The sequence below is a fragment of the Artemia sp. Qi Xiang Cuo genome, chromosome 13 (assembly GCF_049724085.1).
Source record: "Artemia sp. Qi Xiang Cuo chromosome 13, ASM4972408v1, whole genome shotgun sequence".
NCBI lineage: Eukaryota > Metazoa > Arthropoda > Branchiopoda > Anostraca > Artemiidae > Artemia > Artemia sp. Qi Xiang Cuo.
The window spans coordinates 56701655-56719924 of NC_142806.1; the positions used below are offsets into that span (position 1 = coordinate 56701655).

The 18270-nt window shown below is 34.9% G+C and overlaps 1 protein-coding gene across 1 annotated transcript in view; it reads left to right on the forward strand.

Moving 5' to 3' along the window:
• ChT (choline transporter) overlaps positions 1–18270 on the forward strand; it is a 182593-nt gene that overhangs the window by 63116 nt on the left and 101207 nt on the right. The window contains exon 2 of the mRNA XM_089099523.1: positions 12432–12621. Coding sequence (XP_088955649.1) covers positions 12456–12621 — 166 coding nt within the window. The 5' untranslated portion in view covers positions 12432–12455. The remainder of the gene's footprint in view (positions 1–12431; positions 12622–18270) is intronic.

Consider the following 18270-nt stretch of genomic DNA (forward strand, 5'->3'; position numbering starts at 1 on the left):
TGGTATCAGCGAACGTGCAACAATCGTCGCAGACAGTAATTCTCAAAGGCGAGCAGACGTTTCTCTAGAGTTTGGTCTAGTTTCCAGGTTTCACATGAGCAAAGCAGTATGCTCTTCAAGTTGCTGTTAAAGAGTCTCATTTTGAGCCTTAATCAAAATTTTGGAGTTTTCCATATTGATGAGAGCCGATTCAAGGCAGTCTGTGCCATCCGATTTCTGGTCTGGACCTCTTTAGCTATGTTGCCTCTCTCTTCAACTATACTGCCAAGGTGTCGGAAGCATGATACTTGCTCGACTCTTTCGCCCTTATGGAAGATCTCGAGAGGTTAATCGCTGCAAACAGCCACACATTTCGTCATCTTTGCGTTAGCGTGTAGTAAAACGCTTACTTTCATTTGAAAAACTTTTTTTTTATTTAACTTCTGATCATTTTATAAGATAATATCTGAAATCCTCGTGGAAAATTTTCATCACAAAATCGCCCCCAATGGAAAATTTTCCCTGAAAATTCCCTCCCTATTGATAATTTCCCTCGGAACATTCCCTACGCCCGTAAGACACAGTAACCATAGAGAAAGTAGGAATTCCAGCAAATTCCTTCCATGAAAATTTCCCTGGAAAATCGCACCCAGCTCCCCAAGAAACTTTCCTGAAAACAAAATCCATCCCCTTGGAAGATCCCCCCCCCACGCAGAGAATTCCTCCCGAAAAAAGTCTGTATATTTCCCAATTACAATTACTGTAAGCAATGGACAAATTACGAAACTTATAACGTTTCCCCAGGGTGAAAAAGGGCGTTGGTGGTCAAATATGTTGGGTCATTTAAAAAGGGCACTAAAAATTTTAGTTTCCCTTTGAATGGGGCTTCTCCTGATCTTCTAAGACTATTGAATCCACACGATCACATCTGGAGGCAAGAAAACACGAATTTGTAACAAAAACAGGAATCTATGTTTTTTTCTGACAAAAGATAAAAAAAAATTTATACTTTTATGAAAAGGAGACTCTACGCTATGATTGTCTGATATGTTGAATCTAATAGATTGATTTTTATTTAGATCCCTTTAGGTTTTGGGGGTATTTAGATCCCTTTTTCAAAAATGAGGAAAATTATCTCAGGATCATAAATTTTGATGGATAGCATTAAACTTAATGAATTTTATATACTCGGAATCAGCAGTAAATTCAGATCTTCTGATGTACTAATTATTATCAAAATCTTTTCCTAGAGTTTCAGTTACTGTTGGACCGAGTTGCTCCAAACCCTTCTTTAGATTTAGCAATAAGACCCTATACTCTCTATATCACTCAACTCTTTTTTTAAAATCCTCCCCCCCAAAAAAAAAATTTAGAATTTAATTTAGAATCTATAGATTCTTAGCAACTGTGAAATAGAAATTTCTTGCCAGAAAAAAATTCAAATAGAATACCTGCACATTGAAAGCATAGTGACAGGTTTCTTTCTTTTTCAAACAGTTCATGGTAACGAAATGTAAGTAAGGAGCGACCCGGCTCAATGGTAAACAAAACTCTAAAAAACGAAACTTTTACTTTCCGTTTGAACGAGCCCTGTCGCGACATACTAGGAACACTGGGTCAATACGATCATCCCTGGGAAAAAAAACACACACGAACATCTGTGATCTTTCTTCGGATTAAATAAAAAAAACAAGTTTTTTTTAACTGAAAGTAAGGAGCGAAATTAAAACTTAAAACGAACAGAAATTATTCCGTATATGAAAGGGGCTGTCCCCTCCTCAACGCCTCGCTCTTTACGCTAAAGTTTTTTTATTGTTTAAAAAAATTAGAGTTGTGAGAAAGTCAAAATTTAGCGTAAAGAGCGAGGCGTTGAGGAGGGGACAGCCCCTTTCATATACGGAATCATTTCTGTTCGTTTTAAGTTTTAATGTCGCTCCTTACTTTCAGTTAAAAAAATTTGTTTTTTTAGTTAATTTTTGAACGTTTTTGAATTAATGCAGGTTTTGATCTTGGCTCACAGTATATGAATAATTAAAACAAAATTTTCTTATTAATTTACTTTTATTTGGTTAAATGGCTTTCTCGAAACTTGTTTAATTTTATTTACGAACGTTTTTATTAGTAATACATATACGTAACTTACGAATTAACTTACGTAACGAACTTCTATATTCATATATTTCTAATACGTATATTAGGGGGTTCGTCCCCTAGTCAATACCTTGCTCTTTAAGCGAAAGTTCGAATTTTGTTCCAATTCTTTAAAAATGACCGCTTAATCACAAAGGCCGTGAATTAGAATAAATAGCTCTTATGAAAGTACTAAAAAATCTCTGGCTTAAAGAGTGAGGTATTGACTAGCGGGTGAACCTAATCATATATGTAATATTTTCTGTTCGTTTAAAGTTTTGATGTTGCTGCTGTTGCAGTTGAAAAACTTGTTTTTTTATATTTAATGTCTGATCTTTTTTTAAATAATGCTGGGAAGTCCGGCGTCCCCTTCATAGCAATTTCCCTTCCCCCATGAAAACTTCCTTTATGGAAAAATCCTCCCACATAACCCCCGCCCCCCCCCCTCCACTACCAGGAAAAATCTCCCCTGAAAACGTCTGTACTGTATACTTCCCAATAACCAATACTATATGTAAACATTGGGTAAAGTTCATAACCTTCAGCCCTCCTCCCGGGAACTTCGGGGGATTAAGTCATCCTAAAAGACGTACTTATAATATTTTCGAACATGCTGAACAAAATGGCTATCTAAAAATTTTGATAAGGTGACTTTGGGAAAAAAATGAGCGTGGGAGGGGGCCTAGTTGCCCTCCATTTTTTTGGGTCACTTAAAAAGGGCACTAGAACTCTTAATTTCCATTCCAATGAGCCCTCCAACAATATTCTAGGACCACTGGGTCGATACGATCACCCCTAGAAAAAAAAAGAATTAACACGCACCCGTGATCTTTCTTCTGGCAAAAAAAAATCCCCATTCCGCATTTTTGTACATAGGAGTTTGAAACCTGTACAGTAAGGTTCTCTGAGACGCTGAAAATGATGGTGTGAATTTTATTGAGTTTCTATAACTTTTAGAGGGTCTTTCCCCCTTTTTTTGAAAATAAGTCAAATTTTCTCAGGCACATAACTTTTGATGGGTAACACTAAACTTGATAAAACTTATATATTTGAAATCAGCATTAAAATTTGATTCTTTTTATGTATCTATTGGCATCAAAATTCCGTTTTTTAGAGTTTCGGTTACTATTAAGCCGGGTCGCTCTTTACTTACAGTTCGTTACCACGAACTGTTTGATTAAATAACTCAATATATGATGCCTCAGCAATTGAGAGCTCACATTTAGTGTCGTATGGCCAAGACAGTATTTCTTAAGTTTATAAATATAATATAATATATTGGTATTGGTATCTATTGGTATCAAAATTCCGTTTTTTTTTGTTTCGGTTACCATTGAGCCGGGTCGCTCCTTACTCACAGTTCGTTACCACGAACTGTTTGAAAATAAAAAAAATACAAATTCCACATTTTCAAACATTTCGTGGTAATCTAAAAATTCTAAAAAAAGGAATTTTGGTACCAACAGATACATAAAAAAATGAGATTTTAATGCTGATTTCAAATATATAAGTTTCATTAAGTTTAGTTTTACCCAACAAAAGTTACGCGCCTGAGAAAATTTGGCTGATTTTAGAAAAAAGAGGGAAAGACCCCTGAAAGCTATATAACCTTAATGAAAATCACACCATCGTATTCATCGTATAAGAGAACCCTACTGTAGAAGTTTCAAGCACTTATCTACAAAAATGTGGAATTTTGTATTTTTTGCCAGAAGAAAGATCACGGATGCGTCTTTATTTATTTGTTTGTTTTGTTTTTTTTTTCCCAGGGGTGATCGTATCGACCCAGTGGTCTAGAATATCGCGAGAGGGCTCATTTGAACGGAAATTAAAAGTTCTAGTACCCTTTTTAAGTGACCCCAAAAAAAGGGAGGGCAACTAGGCCCCTTCTCACGCTCATTTTTTTCCCAAAGTCAACCGATCAAAATTTTGAGATAGCCATTTTGTTCAGCATGGTCGAAAATATGATAACTATGTCTTTTAGGACGACTTAATCCCCCGAAGTTCCCGGGGGAGGGCTGAAAATTATGAACTTTACCCAATGTTAACATATAGTATTGGTTATTGGGAAGTATACAAAAATTTTCAGAGGGAATTTCTTCTGGTAGGTGTGGTGGGTGGGTCGAGGGTTATATGGGAGGATCTTTTCATGAAGGAATTTTTCATGGGGGAAGGAACATTGCTATGAAGGGGACGCCAGATTTCCCTTCATTATTAAAGAAAAAGATCAGAAATTAAAGAAAAGTTTTTCAACTGAGAAGAAAAGTTTTTTCAAAAAGAGAAGAAAAGTTTTTAAACTGAAAGTAAGGAGCAACATCAAAACTTAAAACGAACAGAAAATATTACGTATATGATTGGGTTCCCCCTAGTCAATACCTCGCTCTTTAAGCCAAAGATTTTTTAGTACTTTCATAAGAGCTATTTATTCTAATTAACGGCCTCTGTGATTAAGGGGTCATATCTAAAGAATTGGAACAAAATTCGAACTTTAGCTTAAAGAGCAAGGTATTGACTAGGGGGCGAACCCCCTAAAATAAGTACTACAAATCTATGATATAGAAGTTCGTTACGTAAGTTAATTCGTAAGTTACGTGTATTTATTACTAATAAAAACGTTCTTAAATAATTTTAGAAAGCCATTTAAGTTTCGAGAAAGCCATTTAACCAAATAAAAAAAAAATTAATATATAAATTTTGTTCTAATTATTCATGTACCGTGAGGCAAAATCAAAACCTGCATTGATTCTAAAACGTTCAAAAATTAAACAAAAAAACAAGTTTTTTTTATCTGAAAGTAAGGAACGACGTTGAAACTTAAAACGAACAGAAATTATTCGGTTGATGAAAGGGGATGTCCCCTCCTCAACGCCTCACTCTTTACGCTAAAGTTTGACTTTCTCATAACTCTATTTTTTAAACAATAAAAAACTTTAGCGCAAAGAGCGAGGCGTTGAGGAGCGGACGAGGCGTTGAAGAGTTTTAAGTTATACCCTGGGGCATATAAGGTTTTTACAGAAGGCAGTGTCGTAGAAACTTCAAGAAAGGCTCATTCGCTTGGAAATTCAAAGGGCTAGTCCCTTTTTATTAGTCGAAAGTGATTTGAGGGCAACTTACCCCCGTCTCACGCCTACTTTTTCCCCAAGTACATCCAATCAAAATTTTGAGACAGCCCTTTTATTAAACGTAGTTATAAGTTCTGGAAATTAGGTCTTTGAGGATGACAACTCCCCCACAGCCCTCAGGGCAAGGGTTGTAAGTTATGCCCTGGGGGCATATAAGGTTTTGTATAGACAATATTGTTGTATAAACTTCAGAGAGGGCTCATTTGATTGGAAATTGAAAGTTCTAGTTCAATTTTTAAGCGTCATAAGATGTTGGAGGGTATGCAGCTTCCTCCCCCCCTTAAACCTTATTTTCCCAAATGTATCCAATAAGAATTTTAAGATAGATAGTTTGTTATAAATAGTTCAAAGATCCTATAACAAAAATTCCGGTGTTGACACAACCCACCAGGGCACGGGGGCAGGTGTTAAAAGTTATTCCCTGGGGGTATATATGGGTCTTATGGAAGGGATGCTCGTATTAACTTCAAAGAGGTATCATTTGATTGGAAATGAAATTGAAAGTTCTAGATCACTTTTTAAGAGTCAAAAGAGATTGGAGGGCACCTAGCCCACCCTCCCTCCATGCCCTTTTTTCCTCAAACCCATCCGATAAGAACTTTGATATAGCTTTTTTTTAAATAGTTCAAAGATCATATAACGAAAGCTCAGGGGTCTACACAGTCCCCCAGGGCCCAAGGGAAGGTGTTGTAAGTTATGCCCTTGGGGAATATATGGCTCTTATTGAAAGGATGCTCGTAAAAAATTCAGAAATTGCTCATTTTATTGTAAATTGAAAGCTCTAGTTAAGTTTTTTCGAGTCAAAAGAGATTGAAGGTCATCTAGCCCCCCACACCCCTTTTCCCCAAATGCATCCAATAAAAATTGTAAGATAACCATAAAGTTAAAAGTTTCTCAAAAGCCAGATAACCAAAACTCAGGTGTCGTCACAACCCCCTAGGGCCCGGGGCAGATGTTGTAAGTTATGCCCTGGGGCATATATTGTTTTTATGAAAGGGATGCTCGTATAAACTTCAGAGAGGGCTCATTCGATTGGATATTGAAATTCAGCCCTTTTTAAGAGTCAAAAGTGATCAGAGGGCTACTGGTACCCCAAGCCCCTTTCTCCCAATTGCATCTGATAAAAAAAATTGAGGTAGACATTTTGTTAAAAATAGTTAAAAGATCATATAGATAAACTGCTTTACGTATGGTCATTTCGTTAAAAATAGTTCAAATGTCAGATAAGAAAAGCTCCTGTGTCGACACAACCCCCCAGGACCAGGGAAGGCGTTGTAAGTATTGCTCTGGGGGCATATATGGTTCTTATGGAACATATACTCGTATAAAGTTCAGAGAGGGTTCATTTGAATGGAAAGTAAAAGTTGTAGTTCATTTTCTCAGAGTGGAAAAGATCGGAGGGCAACTAGCCCCTCCCGTCCTCTACGCCTTTGGGCGTATTGGAAGTATAAACCCATCCGATAAAAATTTCAGCTGACAATTTTGTTAAAAATAGTTCAACCATCAGATATTGAAAATCCAGGGTTGACACAACCTCCCAGGGCCCAGGGACAGGCGTTGTAAGTTATACTCTGAGGATTTATATAGTTCTTATAGAAGGGATACTCGTATAAACTTCAGAGAGGGCTCATTTGATTGAAAATAAAAAGTTCTAGTTCACTTTTAAAGAGTCAAAAGAGACCGAAGCTTAATCTAGTCCCCCCACGCCCTTTTTCCCCAAACCCATCCGATAAAGAGATAGCAATTTTGTTAAAAATAGTTCAAACATCCGATAATAAAAACTCCGAGGTTGACACAAACCCATTTTTTCACTTTGATATTGTTACTTTGATATCAGTTTTGATACTTTGATGAATATTGGATTTTTTTTTTTAAGTTTGATTTTGAACTAAGGAATTTTTAAAACTTGAAATTCTTGCAATCAAAAACGAGCAAAAATTAATTAAAAAAGACTTTCTGAAAAAATAAGTTTTTCAAAGAAAAGTAAAGGCCATTTTAAACTTAAGCTCAGCACTGCTGATACAAATATCTGTTAAAATTCAAACTCAAAACGACCGAAATTACTGTTAAAGAATAAATGAAACCAAAAACGTATATAAAATAAATGAATAATCATAGCAAAAACATACAATAAGTAATAATATAACTGAATAAATAGATCTAAAGGTGAGTAATGCTTTGATTGAATATGAAAATCATGCTGAAGACGAAAAAAATATTTTCCTATTGAAGTACAAATGAAACTGAAAACGAACAGAAATTAAATAAGCAATCAATGCAAACAAATATACAATCGAAATTAATGTAAATTAATAAACAAATCTTAAAACGAGTAAAACTTAAATTGAATATCCAAATTAAACTTGAAACAAACAAAAATCCCCACAAACAAGAGTTTGGGTATGACCTCCTTCTCTCACTGTAAAAGTCTAAAACCTACTGCGTCATTGGCGCGTTACTGAAAACTATATTCGTCTTGAAAAATATTTGAAATTATAAAAAACATCAAAATGAATATTTGATTTATAATAATAATAATTTTTGTAAGATAAATAAGTTAAAGAATTTATTTCGCTTTAATTGTATTTTTAATCTCAATGCTGTAAGAACTGTAAAATAAAGTATTTTTAATATAATCCGTTTTCTGTTAAGCTCCAATAACGAAGTAGGCTTTTGATTTTTATTCTCATTTAGGAAAAGAGGCAGTATCCAATCCCTTATTTGTAGGAAAACTATATTCGTCTTTAACAACTTTAAAAAGAGCTACTAAATTAAACTGAATATTTGATGTATAATGATATTAATTGATGAAAGCTCATCAGTAAAAATGTTACTATAATTTTAATGTTTATTTTCAGAGATAAGTACAAAAGAAAATATTTGTCACAAAATTGGTTTTCAGTAAAGCGCCAATGACTTAGTAGGTTTTAGACTTTTACAGTAAGAGAAGGAGATTATACCCAAACTCTTGTTTGTCGTGATTTTTGTTTGTTTCAAGATTAATTTGCCTATTCAATTTAAGTTTCACTCGTTTTAAGATTTATTTATTAATTTACATTAATATTTATTGTATGTTTGTTTGCATTGATTGTTTATTTAATTTCTGTTCGTTTTAAGTTTCATTTTTACTTCAATAGGAAAATTTTTTTTTCGTCTTAAGCTTGATTTTCATATTCAATCTAAGCATTACTCGCTTTAAGATTTATTTATTCAGTTATATACTTACTTGTTGTATGTTTTTGCTATGATTATTTATTTAATTTCTGTTCGTTTTGGGTTTCATTTATTCTTTAATATTAATTTCTGGTCGTTTTGAGTTTGAATTTTAAAAGGTATTTATATCTGCTGAGCTTAAGTTTAAAATGGCCTTTACTTTTCTTTGAAAAACTTATTTTCTCGGAATTTTTTTTTATTAATGTTTTAAAAAGAGTAAGACAAAAGGTTGTCATTGAAATAGTATAGAGTAAACACATCCGATAAATTGATTTATCTGTGAAATTCGGAATGAGCAAAGAACTCAAGAGGATAGGTGCGTGACCTGAATTATGTTGCAATTCCTTTTGGAAAAACTTGGAAAAGTAAATGGAAAAACTTTAAGGCGAAACATGGAAAGCGTTGTAGGGGATAGCTGGTAACTTTCTGACGTTTTTTATACAGCTTTCATTTGGAAAATTAAGGCATTTTCAATTAAGAAAGTAACAAGTGGGGTGCAAGACTTATTTATCGTTGCGATTCAGAATGACTAAAATCACTTGTACAAGTGCATGAGCGGAATTAATCTGTAATTTCCTTCTATAAAATTTTTAGAAGTAAAATAGCTTGCAGTTCAGATGAACTTTTGGGTAAGTTGTATAAAAAAATAACAACTAAAAAGGCAGTTTTCACACTCGTGCTTTACATAAGGTTGTGTGAGAAATTTGTGAAAGCTTTAAGTTGAATTCAATCAATACGTTTTGTCAGAGGAGATCATTTTATTTGGCCAGTTACTTGGCCAATAATTCAATTGCCATCTCACGAGCAAAAAAAATTACAACTGTCTCAACAACTGGATCATTTTCCACGTACTGCACTACTATGCTCAATCACTTTAACTATCTTTTATACTTAGGCGGAAGAATAATCTTGAGGAGAAGAATCTTGAGATATTGGGGGTTTGGAGCGACCCGCCACATTAGTTCTTCGCTCCCTGGGAGGGAGGGGCAAATTGTGGGAGAAAGTTTTTATTGAATTTAAACTGAAAATATTGGGTTTTATGTTTCTATGCTACACAATTCGTGGCACAAAACTGTAGGTAAGGAGTGACTCGTGCCAAAAGTAAATCAACCTCTATAAAAAGGAGTTTGGTAACAATATATTCATTAAAAGAATTGACTTTTTACGGTGATCCCATCTATAAAATTCTTTAATTTTTTAGTTACTTTCGAATAGGGGAGAAAACACTCCCAAAAGTGCAACTGAATTTGATGAAGATCTTTCATCGAATCCACCATACCAGATAGCTCTGTTGCAAAGGTTTCAAGCCCTAATATACAAGTATATGCTATTCCGTATTTTTTCTGCGAAAGATTTAAGTTCTTTAAGAACAACTGCTTAAACACAAGGGGTTTTGAACTGGAATAAGAAGTGTTTTTAAACTACTTTAAAGCTATAGCGTAAAAACTGGGGGACCAAGGAGGGAACATCCTCCCTCGTGCTAATTCGGTTTCTTGGTTTTTGTTCTTTTATCTTCTTAGAATTTTCTTTCTCTTCGTATAAGGCATTCTATCCCAACAGATTTCGAACCATACCCCACCGAGACATTTCTAAAACCCTGATGTCCCCTGGTAGTATCTAGATTTTGTTATATAAAATTTTACAAAATTTTATATATATATATATATATATATATATATATATATATATATATATATATATATATATATATATATATATATATATATATATATATATATATATATATATATATATATATATATATATATATATATATATATATATATATATATATATATATATATATATATATACATATTCACATATAAACGCTTTTTATAATTTCCTCATGACAACACCATCATAAAAGCCTTATTGCACCAAAATCCAATTTAGTGTCATTTCTGGAGCGTAAGGGCTTGAAACCATAAAAGGTCTAGCACCGAAATCTCCATGATCGAAAAATCTCATACTAGTGTTTGAAATCCCTATCCCCCTTAAATACTCCTCTGCCCAGTCACTTTTCAAGTCAAAAGCAAAAAAAGTTTCGGAAAACATCAAGTATCAAGCAAAAGTATCAAGTAAAAAAAAACTCCTCCGAATGATTCGTTAATAATAGAAGCTATTTATTTTTATTTAAACACTAAAATTAATTACGAAAGAATTCATGGAAATTACAAATAGTGCTTGATACTCGAATGTGTCTTCTTTTTCTTTCTCTTTTTCCCCAGCACTAGCCAGTCACTGGACCATCGTAGGGGCACTGACATGGATAGCTTTCTGAGGTTTTGGGAATTAGTGTTTTATTTCTCCCACCTAATAAAGGTGTACATTGACTGGTGACTGGTTTGATGTTACATAGCATACTTTACCCGAAATTTAAAAAAAAAGACGATTGGTTCAGTATTCAAACCGGCTTACAAGTATAATAATCACTACCGTCACAATATTCTTTTAGATTTTTTTTTCAGCAGACAATTTTAAGCCTGTACAGCTTTGGTTCTTTCCCAATACCTCTCAATTTTTCTTTAAATTCCTTCTGACTTTTCCTAGAATAGAGAATAGACTTTTCCTAGAGTAGAGACTACATTCTATCTAAACTGACCTCCGACTAGCTATTTCTAATCTTACAGCTTATGCCCAAATTCAATGACCCTCCCTCTTCCCCGTCACACATAAAAAAAAATTTATAGTATTTGACCAAGTACGGGGAAAGAAGTCAAAATCTGCTCATTTAAATGGAAACTGGATAAAGTCCTACTTGAATGGAGTAATTATTAACTTTGCTTTGCACAAAAGGATACACACAAGCAGCATTCTGAAACAGAAGCGTTTTCATTGGTTGCCAGTGCCAGAAATTAATTACAACTGCGGCTCTGCTGGTTCTTTCTATTGAGTCCAAATTATTTTAACTTGCCCAAATGATAATATAAGTTACAAAGTTCGAACAAAGTGAGAAGCGTATTTTGATCTTCTAATCAGCACTAGGTCAAACTTATTTTTGGTCCTTGGGTTGAGTTCAGTCAAACAAGGCTTAGTTTAAATATTTGTGAGTTACACAAGGGTTAAGTCAAAAGAAGATTGATTTAAACGGGGGTCCATTTGAACGAGGGTTAAGTCAAATATAGGGTTGGGCTATGCGTAGGCTGAGTTGCATAGGCGTCTAGTTGCACAAGGGTTTAGTTAAGTAAGGTTGAGTTGCACGTAGATCCAGTTAAAAGTGGGTTCAGTTGCACGAGGATTCAGTTGAATGGAGTTGAGTTACATGGAAGCTCAGTTACATGGGTTACGTTACACCCACAACCCTTTTATACAATGTATAATGTTATTGCAACACTACCACGTTTTAATTAAGGTTAATCGAATTAACGACGCTTCTTGACTACTCAGGTCCCTATGTCGGTCCTGCACTGTGTTGCTACAGCAAGGTTCCATCTCTGGGCCCCGAATTACAAAGCTAAGCTCAAGCACCGCTACATTGCACACTATCACTTTTTTGTGCTCTTTAAATGCCTTTGACAGTGACGCCATTCACATGATTTTTTTTTTAATAAAGGTTCTAAAATAAAGTCAGCCAAGGATGCAGATCCTGCCCATGACCCCCCAAAATATTACCATGCCCCACAGGTTGGGTTTGTGCCCCACGGAGGGAATCACGAGTCTAAGGGTTCAAGAGGACGAATACAGGAGACATAGTTTCAATAATGTTTTCTATATGCTAATGTTAGGCTTTCTTCTTCTTTTTATCTCGTTCTATTATCGCTGTTTTTTTGTTTTTTTTAGAATTGTCTTTTTCTTTTATTCTGAATTCAAAATTATTAACATAATAGGATTAATCATAAGAAAATTTTCTATCAGTTTCTTAGAATATATGTTTTAAATTTCTTAGAGTTCGTGCTGAGTAGTTTAGGGGGAACTATTTCAATAATATTTATCCTGCCTACTAATTTTTTGTGTCAGATAAATTTTCACTTCTCCTTATTTTAGAACGCCTTCTTTTGAGGATCCAAGATGATTAACATAGGAGGAATAATCTCAATAATATTTTTCTACCTACTAATTCTATTTGTTGGAATATGGGCAGGAAGGAAGAGAGAAAGTGGATCAGAAAGCGAAGAAGAGGTGATGCTCGCTGGTAGAAATATTGGCTTATTTGTTGGAATCTTCACAATGACAGGTATTTACACTTTTTTAATTAAACATGATTCACATAAGAAAATAATCTTCCGGGAGGACGAGAAACAAAAAGATATCGGAGCTCATCTTGGGATTGTAAAACTGAATAGTACGAACCCAAAGAGCTTGCCAAAAACAATAGTTTCTTATGGGCAGATCTGCTGCAAAGTTTTAGATGGTAGAATAGTTGCCACATTTGGGCTTTATTATCTGATAGCATAAGGATCGTAGGCTTATGCGTAATTCGTAATAAGTAGTAAAGCAATTTGAGGAGGAGCTCAACTCTGAAACAATCAATTTTCTTTTTTCCATTGAACAGTTCGGTATTTTACCATCCAGGGAGGGGGATTTGAAATATAGTTCAAGTGCTTGTCAAAGCAGTTTTCTGGGGTAATAGAAATCATGTTAACGCCGTATAATGTTACCTGACAGTGCAACTTTGATTTCACTGTATAACTTAATTTAAAAGACATTCGAAAAATACTTGTTTAATTTATTTCATTTTTTTTGTCTGGATGTTCTTCTTCTAAAATGTGTCTTTTGATTTTGGTCTTTCAGTCGTTATTTATATATTTTGTCATTTTACAATTTGTAAGTGTTTCTTTGTCTCCTCGAGCAAGTGTACACGATAGAAAGGGTTTTTATGTCAATATATATGTTAGAATGAGGTTTCATGGCTGATTAGTTAACGGTGCTAAGACCCTCTTTTCTGTCACAACAATTTGTACAGCTATCCAGATCAACACTATATAGATCGTTGTATCGAACTCTAGTAATATCAAAAGGTGCAGTACCCAATACCTTCCATGGAACTGGAGTAAGTGTAATTGTGAGGATATGATCCTTAAAACCCCTATTATAGGGGCAGGGATTCACAGAGACGATTAAAAGGAAATGTTGTTGAAAGGTTTACTTTGGCGTATTTTTGCGAATTGAAAGTGTGACACAGTTACACTTTCATGGCTTCACCACCTTATACCTAGCGCCTGGTAATTTTGGTAGAGCCAGGAGTTCAGCTCTTTCGGAATTTTTATTCTACCCTATTTTATATTGTATTATTATTTATTTCATATTCTTTTCTTTTTTATTTCATTTCTTTTTTATTTACTTCAAATGTTTTCATTTTATTTTGATTTACGTATATTTTATATAATATTGTATTATACTTAGTTCTAAGAAAACTACCCGTTTATCTTCTCAAGGAAAAAGTTCAAGCCATTATATCAAAGCTTTCTTTTATCCAAGTATCTTTTTTTTACCGGTTTACCTGTTGAGAAGGGAAACAAAGATTAACCATTATCGGATTGATTTTGTTTTAAGAAAAAGAATACAAATATGATCGACTTAAAATAATTTGATGTCCGCCTTAGTTAACCTGTTCAAATGTCAAAACCTGTTATCACTTATGTTATAATGCACTTTTTGAGATTTAAAGAAGCGTCATTCATTTTCTTGAAGCATATTCAACTGAAATCTGGAGCCCAAACATTTGGCAAAAATCCCAAATGAGGGTCATTAATTTTTTCAAAGCATATTCAATTGAGGTCTGCTGCTCAAACATTTTTGGAAATTTTGAAATTCAAGAGTTACATGGGAAAATCCGTGTTATGAAGAAAATAAATGCAGATTACGAGCAGAAATTTTATGGGGCCAAACTGTCGATAAATTAAGAAAATGTTGTCAAATGGTTGTTACATTCTTCATTTCTTCTCAAAATCAAATCAAAACTATTAGTCTTAAGCGCAGACCAAGCATAATCTATATCTATTTTTTTTTATATCTTTTTTCTTTCCCAGCGGGAGTAGTGCGTTCTCGCTCTTCGAGAAGACGATTCAAACTCTGCATTTCTCCCAATCGCTTGCGGTGCCCCTCGGGGCACTAAACTAGCCGGAATTATTTTCCTCGCTGTGATTAAATTCATTCCGTGTACTTTCAAGGACAGATATAAATTCGTCCATGATCTGTCATTCTTACCCAAATACTTATTACAAGGCCAATCAACGATCCCCCTTTTTGATCCTTGTCTACCCACGTTTTTTCAGAATGAGTGCGAGCAAGCTAGCCTTACCCGCAATGAGCAGAAGTGCAAGGTGTTGCGTTTCAACCCTCTTAAATCGGACTTTCAGGAGTCCCCTACCTTGTTTAAAACAGTTGGCAGTGAGAAAATTCTGGGGGTAATTTTCTCCGTTGACTGCAAGTTCAACAACCACGTAAGTGACCGTGTGCGAAAAGGGTATAGAGCGCTGCAGTCACTGATTACCATGAAGCGGTCCGGGTTCAGTGTGAATTCCATGAAGCTTGCCTTCAAGACTTATTTCAAACCCGTCATTGAATATGCGTGCCCAGTGTGGGGCCCTAGTGTACAGTTGAGTGCTGGGATGTGTCAAGATATCGAAGCTATCCAAATACAGGCTTGATAGATTATGCTGGGTCAGGCCTTCACTACTTATGACAATGCGCTTAAGGTTCTTGGTATCGAGTCACTTTTTTACCGCCGTCAGAGACTTATTTGCCAGTTCGGCCATTTCCTGCTCAGTAGTAGCAAACACACGACGATTCTGCCCCCGCTAGCCCCCGTTACGTCCTGTACCCGGAGACAATACAAGCTCAACCCAGTGACACGCCGTACGACTCGCTACCAGCATTTTCTTGTCCCCTTTTTTACAGACATGGTCAACAAATCCTAAGAAAATTTTTATTTAGTCGTATTTTTTATTTAACTTTGTCGTATTTGTAAAAACCCTCGGTATTAGTGCTTTTAGCGCTAAGAAGAGTAAGTTTAATAAAATATGTCTATATCTCAACTCAATCTTGCTCAACATGTGAAAATACAGAAATGGGAGCTCTGCTTAGATAGCAATTAACAATATTTGATTTTAAATGTGTAGGTATCTTCTTTTGTTTATTTTTCTTTGTTTTGGAAATTGGCCTTTCATGTCATATACTAAATTTGACGTGAACAGATTATTGTTGGTATGACTTGATCGAACTTTTTTTTTACAGTATTTTATTATGGGTATTCGCTAGAGAGGGGTAAGCTAGGGATTACTCTCCTTAGAAGGTTGAAAAGTGAAGAAAACTACAGAATTTTTAAAAGAATTTGAAAAAAAAGATACTTTTCTGGAAAATTGTTTATCAACAAGACTTTGCGGAAACTCTGATGACTATTGAGTAAATTTAAGGGGTTTGGTGAGCTAGGTTTAAACTATGGTTTAAGTTCCAAACTTACTCAAACTAATTTTATTTTATCGTTTATTTTAACTTATTCTATCACTCAATTATGACTACAAACTGCTTGAATAATACAAAATAATTAAAGAGTGTAATAAGTTTGGACGCTCCACACCTAATCCTTCACGATTATTGACTTAAAATCATAATATAAAAAAGTTAAAATTCAAGTATGTTATATAAAATTCAAAAAATTGTTCCGTGATTTAAGAGAAGATAATTCAAAAAAATTTGAGATTTAAATGGGTGATGTAGATTTTTCTCCAGTATTTGAAGAAGATGACCCATCAGCTGCGTATGATATTTTTATTGGAACCCTTACAAATGTATTAAATAAGACGTGTCCTCTTAGAAGACCTAAAAGGGCTTGGGCAAAATTCCCTAGAAAATCATGGATTACTCAGGCCATTATAAATTCTATAAACCGAAAGTATGAACTTTATAAAGCATATTTAGCTGAACAATCTACTATTAATTTTCAGCAATTTAAAACCTATAGGAATATATTAAATGGATTGAAACGGAAAGCTGAAAAAAAGTGTTTGCAAAATGAAATTATGAAGCATAAATGTGACATGAAAAAAACCTGGAAAACAGTAAATTCGCCCCTGCGTCAAAAGGGCAAAATAGAGGTTATCATCTAAACTACAAACTGAATGGGGAAATTTGACCACTCTGAATGAAATAGCAAACTATTTATATAATATTTTTGTACTGAGGGTGCAAAACTATGTGAAGATGCTCAGAAAAAAATAAACGGGTTCCCAAAATAGTTCAATCTGAAGTTCTAGTAAATACTCCAATGACTTTTAATCCTTGTGATGGAAATGAAATCAGGAAAATTGTCAATGGAATGCATTCGAATTCAAGTGATGTAGATGGGATTACCCAGAAGATTGCAAAATTTGTTCATTCAGTTATAACACCAACTCAATGTCCTTCGATTAAACAATCAATGAACAAGGAGATGTTCCTAGAAGCTGTGAAGGTCGCTAAGATAACATCATTAAGCAAAGGTGATAATCAAGAGGACACTTCAAATAAAAGACATATTTCTATTCTCTACTTTTTAAAAAATCCAGTAGAAGGTATTTGTATCTATGCTAAATTAATACGTTGAAAAAAATAAAAATCTTGTAATCACTCAATTTGTTTCAGAGGCAACGCTGTAGCGTTGCCTATAGTAAAGGCCATGCGGCTCCAATGTTTTATTATTACTTATTTTTTTTTCCAGAGGCACTTCATATGGAAGGGGTCATCGTAGAAGCTTCAAAAGGAGCTCATTCGATTGGAAATTGAGAATTCTAGTGCCATTTTTAATATTTGATAATAATTGGAGGGCAACTGGCCCCCCCCCACGCCCATCATTCTCCAGAAAACATCCACTTAACATTTTGAGATAGCCATTTTGTTCAGCGTAGTTGATCTCCAGATAGAAAATATATTTTGAGGAGGATACCCCCCCCCCCAAAACCCTCAGAGCAAGGGTTTTAAGTTATGCCCTGGGGGCATATAAGGTTTTTATAGAAGGCGTTGTCGTAGAAACTTCAAAACAGGCTCATTCAATTGGAAGTTAAAGAGCTAGTGCCCTTTTTAATAGTCGAAAGTGATTGGAGTGTAACTAGCCCCCGCCCCCCCCCCACGCCCATCATTTCCTCAAACACATCCAATCAAAATTTTCAGATAGTCATTTTGTTCAGCGTAGTTGATTTCCAGATAGAAAATATATTTTGAGGAGGACACTCCCCCACAACCCTCAGGGCAAGGGTTTTAAGTTATGCCCTGGGGGCATATAAGGTTTTTATAGAAGGCGTTGTCGTAGAAACTTCAAAACAGGCTCATTCGATTGGAAATTAAAGGGCTATTGCCCTTTTTAATAGTCCAAAATGATTGGAGGGCAACAAGCCCCCCCCACGCCCATCCGTCCCCCAAACACATCCAATCAAAACTTTGAGATAGCTATTTTGTTCAGTGTAGTTAATTCCCAGATAGAAAATATATTTTTGAGGAGGACACTCCCCCACAACCCTCAGGGCAAGGGTTTTAAGATATGCCCTGGGGGCATATAAGGTTTTTATAGAAGGCGTTGTCGTAGAAACTTTAAAACATGTTCATTCGACTGGAAATTAAAGGGCTAGTGCCCTTTTTAATAGTCGAAAGTGATTGGAGTGTAACTAGCCCCCTTCCCCCCCCCCCCACGCCCATCATTTCCCCCAAAACAACCAATCAAAATTTTCAGATAGCCATTTTGTTCAGCGTAGTTGATTTGCAGATATAAAATATCTTTTTAAGGAGGACACTCCCCCATAACCCTCAGGGCAAGGGTTTTAAGATATGCCCTGGGGGCATATAAGGTTTTTATTGAAGGCGTTGTCGTAGAAACTTAAAAACAGGCTCATTCGATTGTAAATTAAAGGGC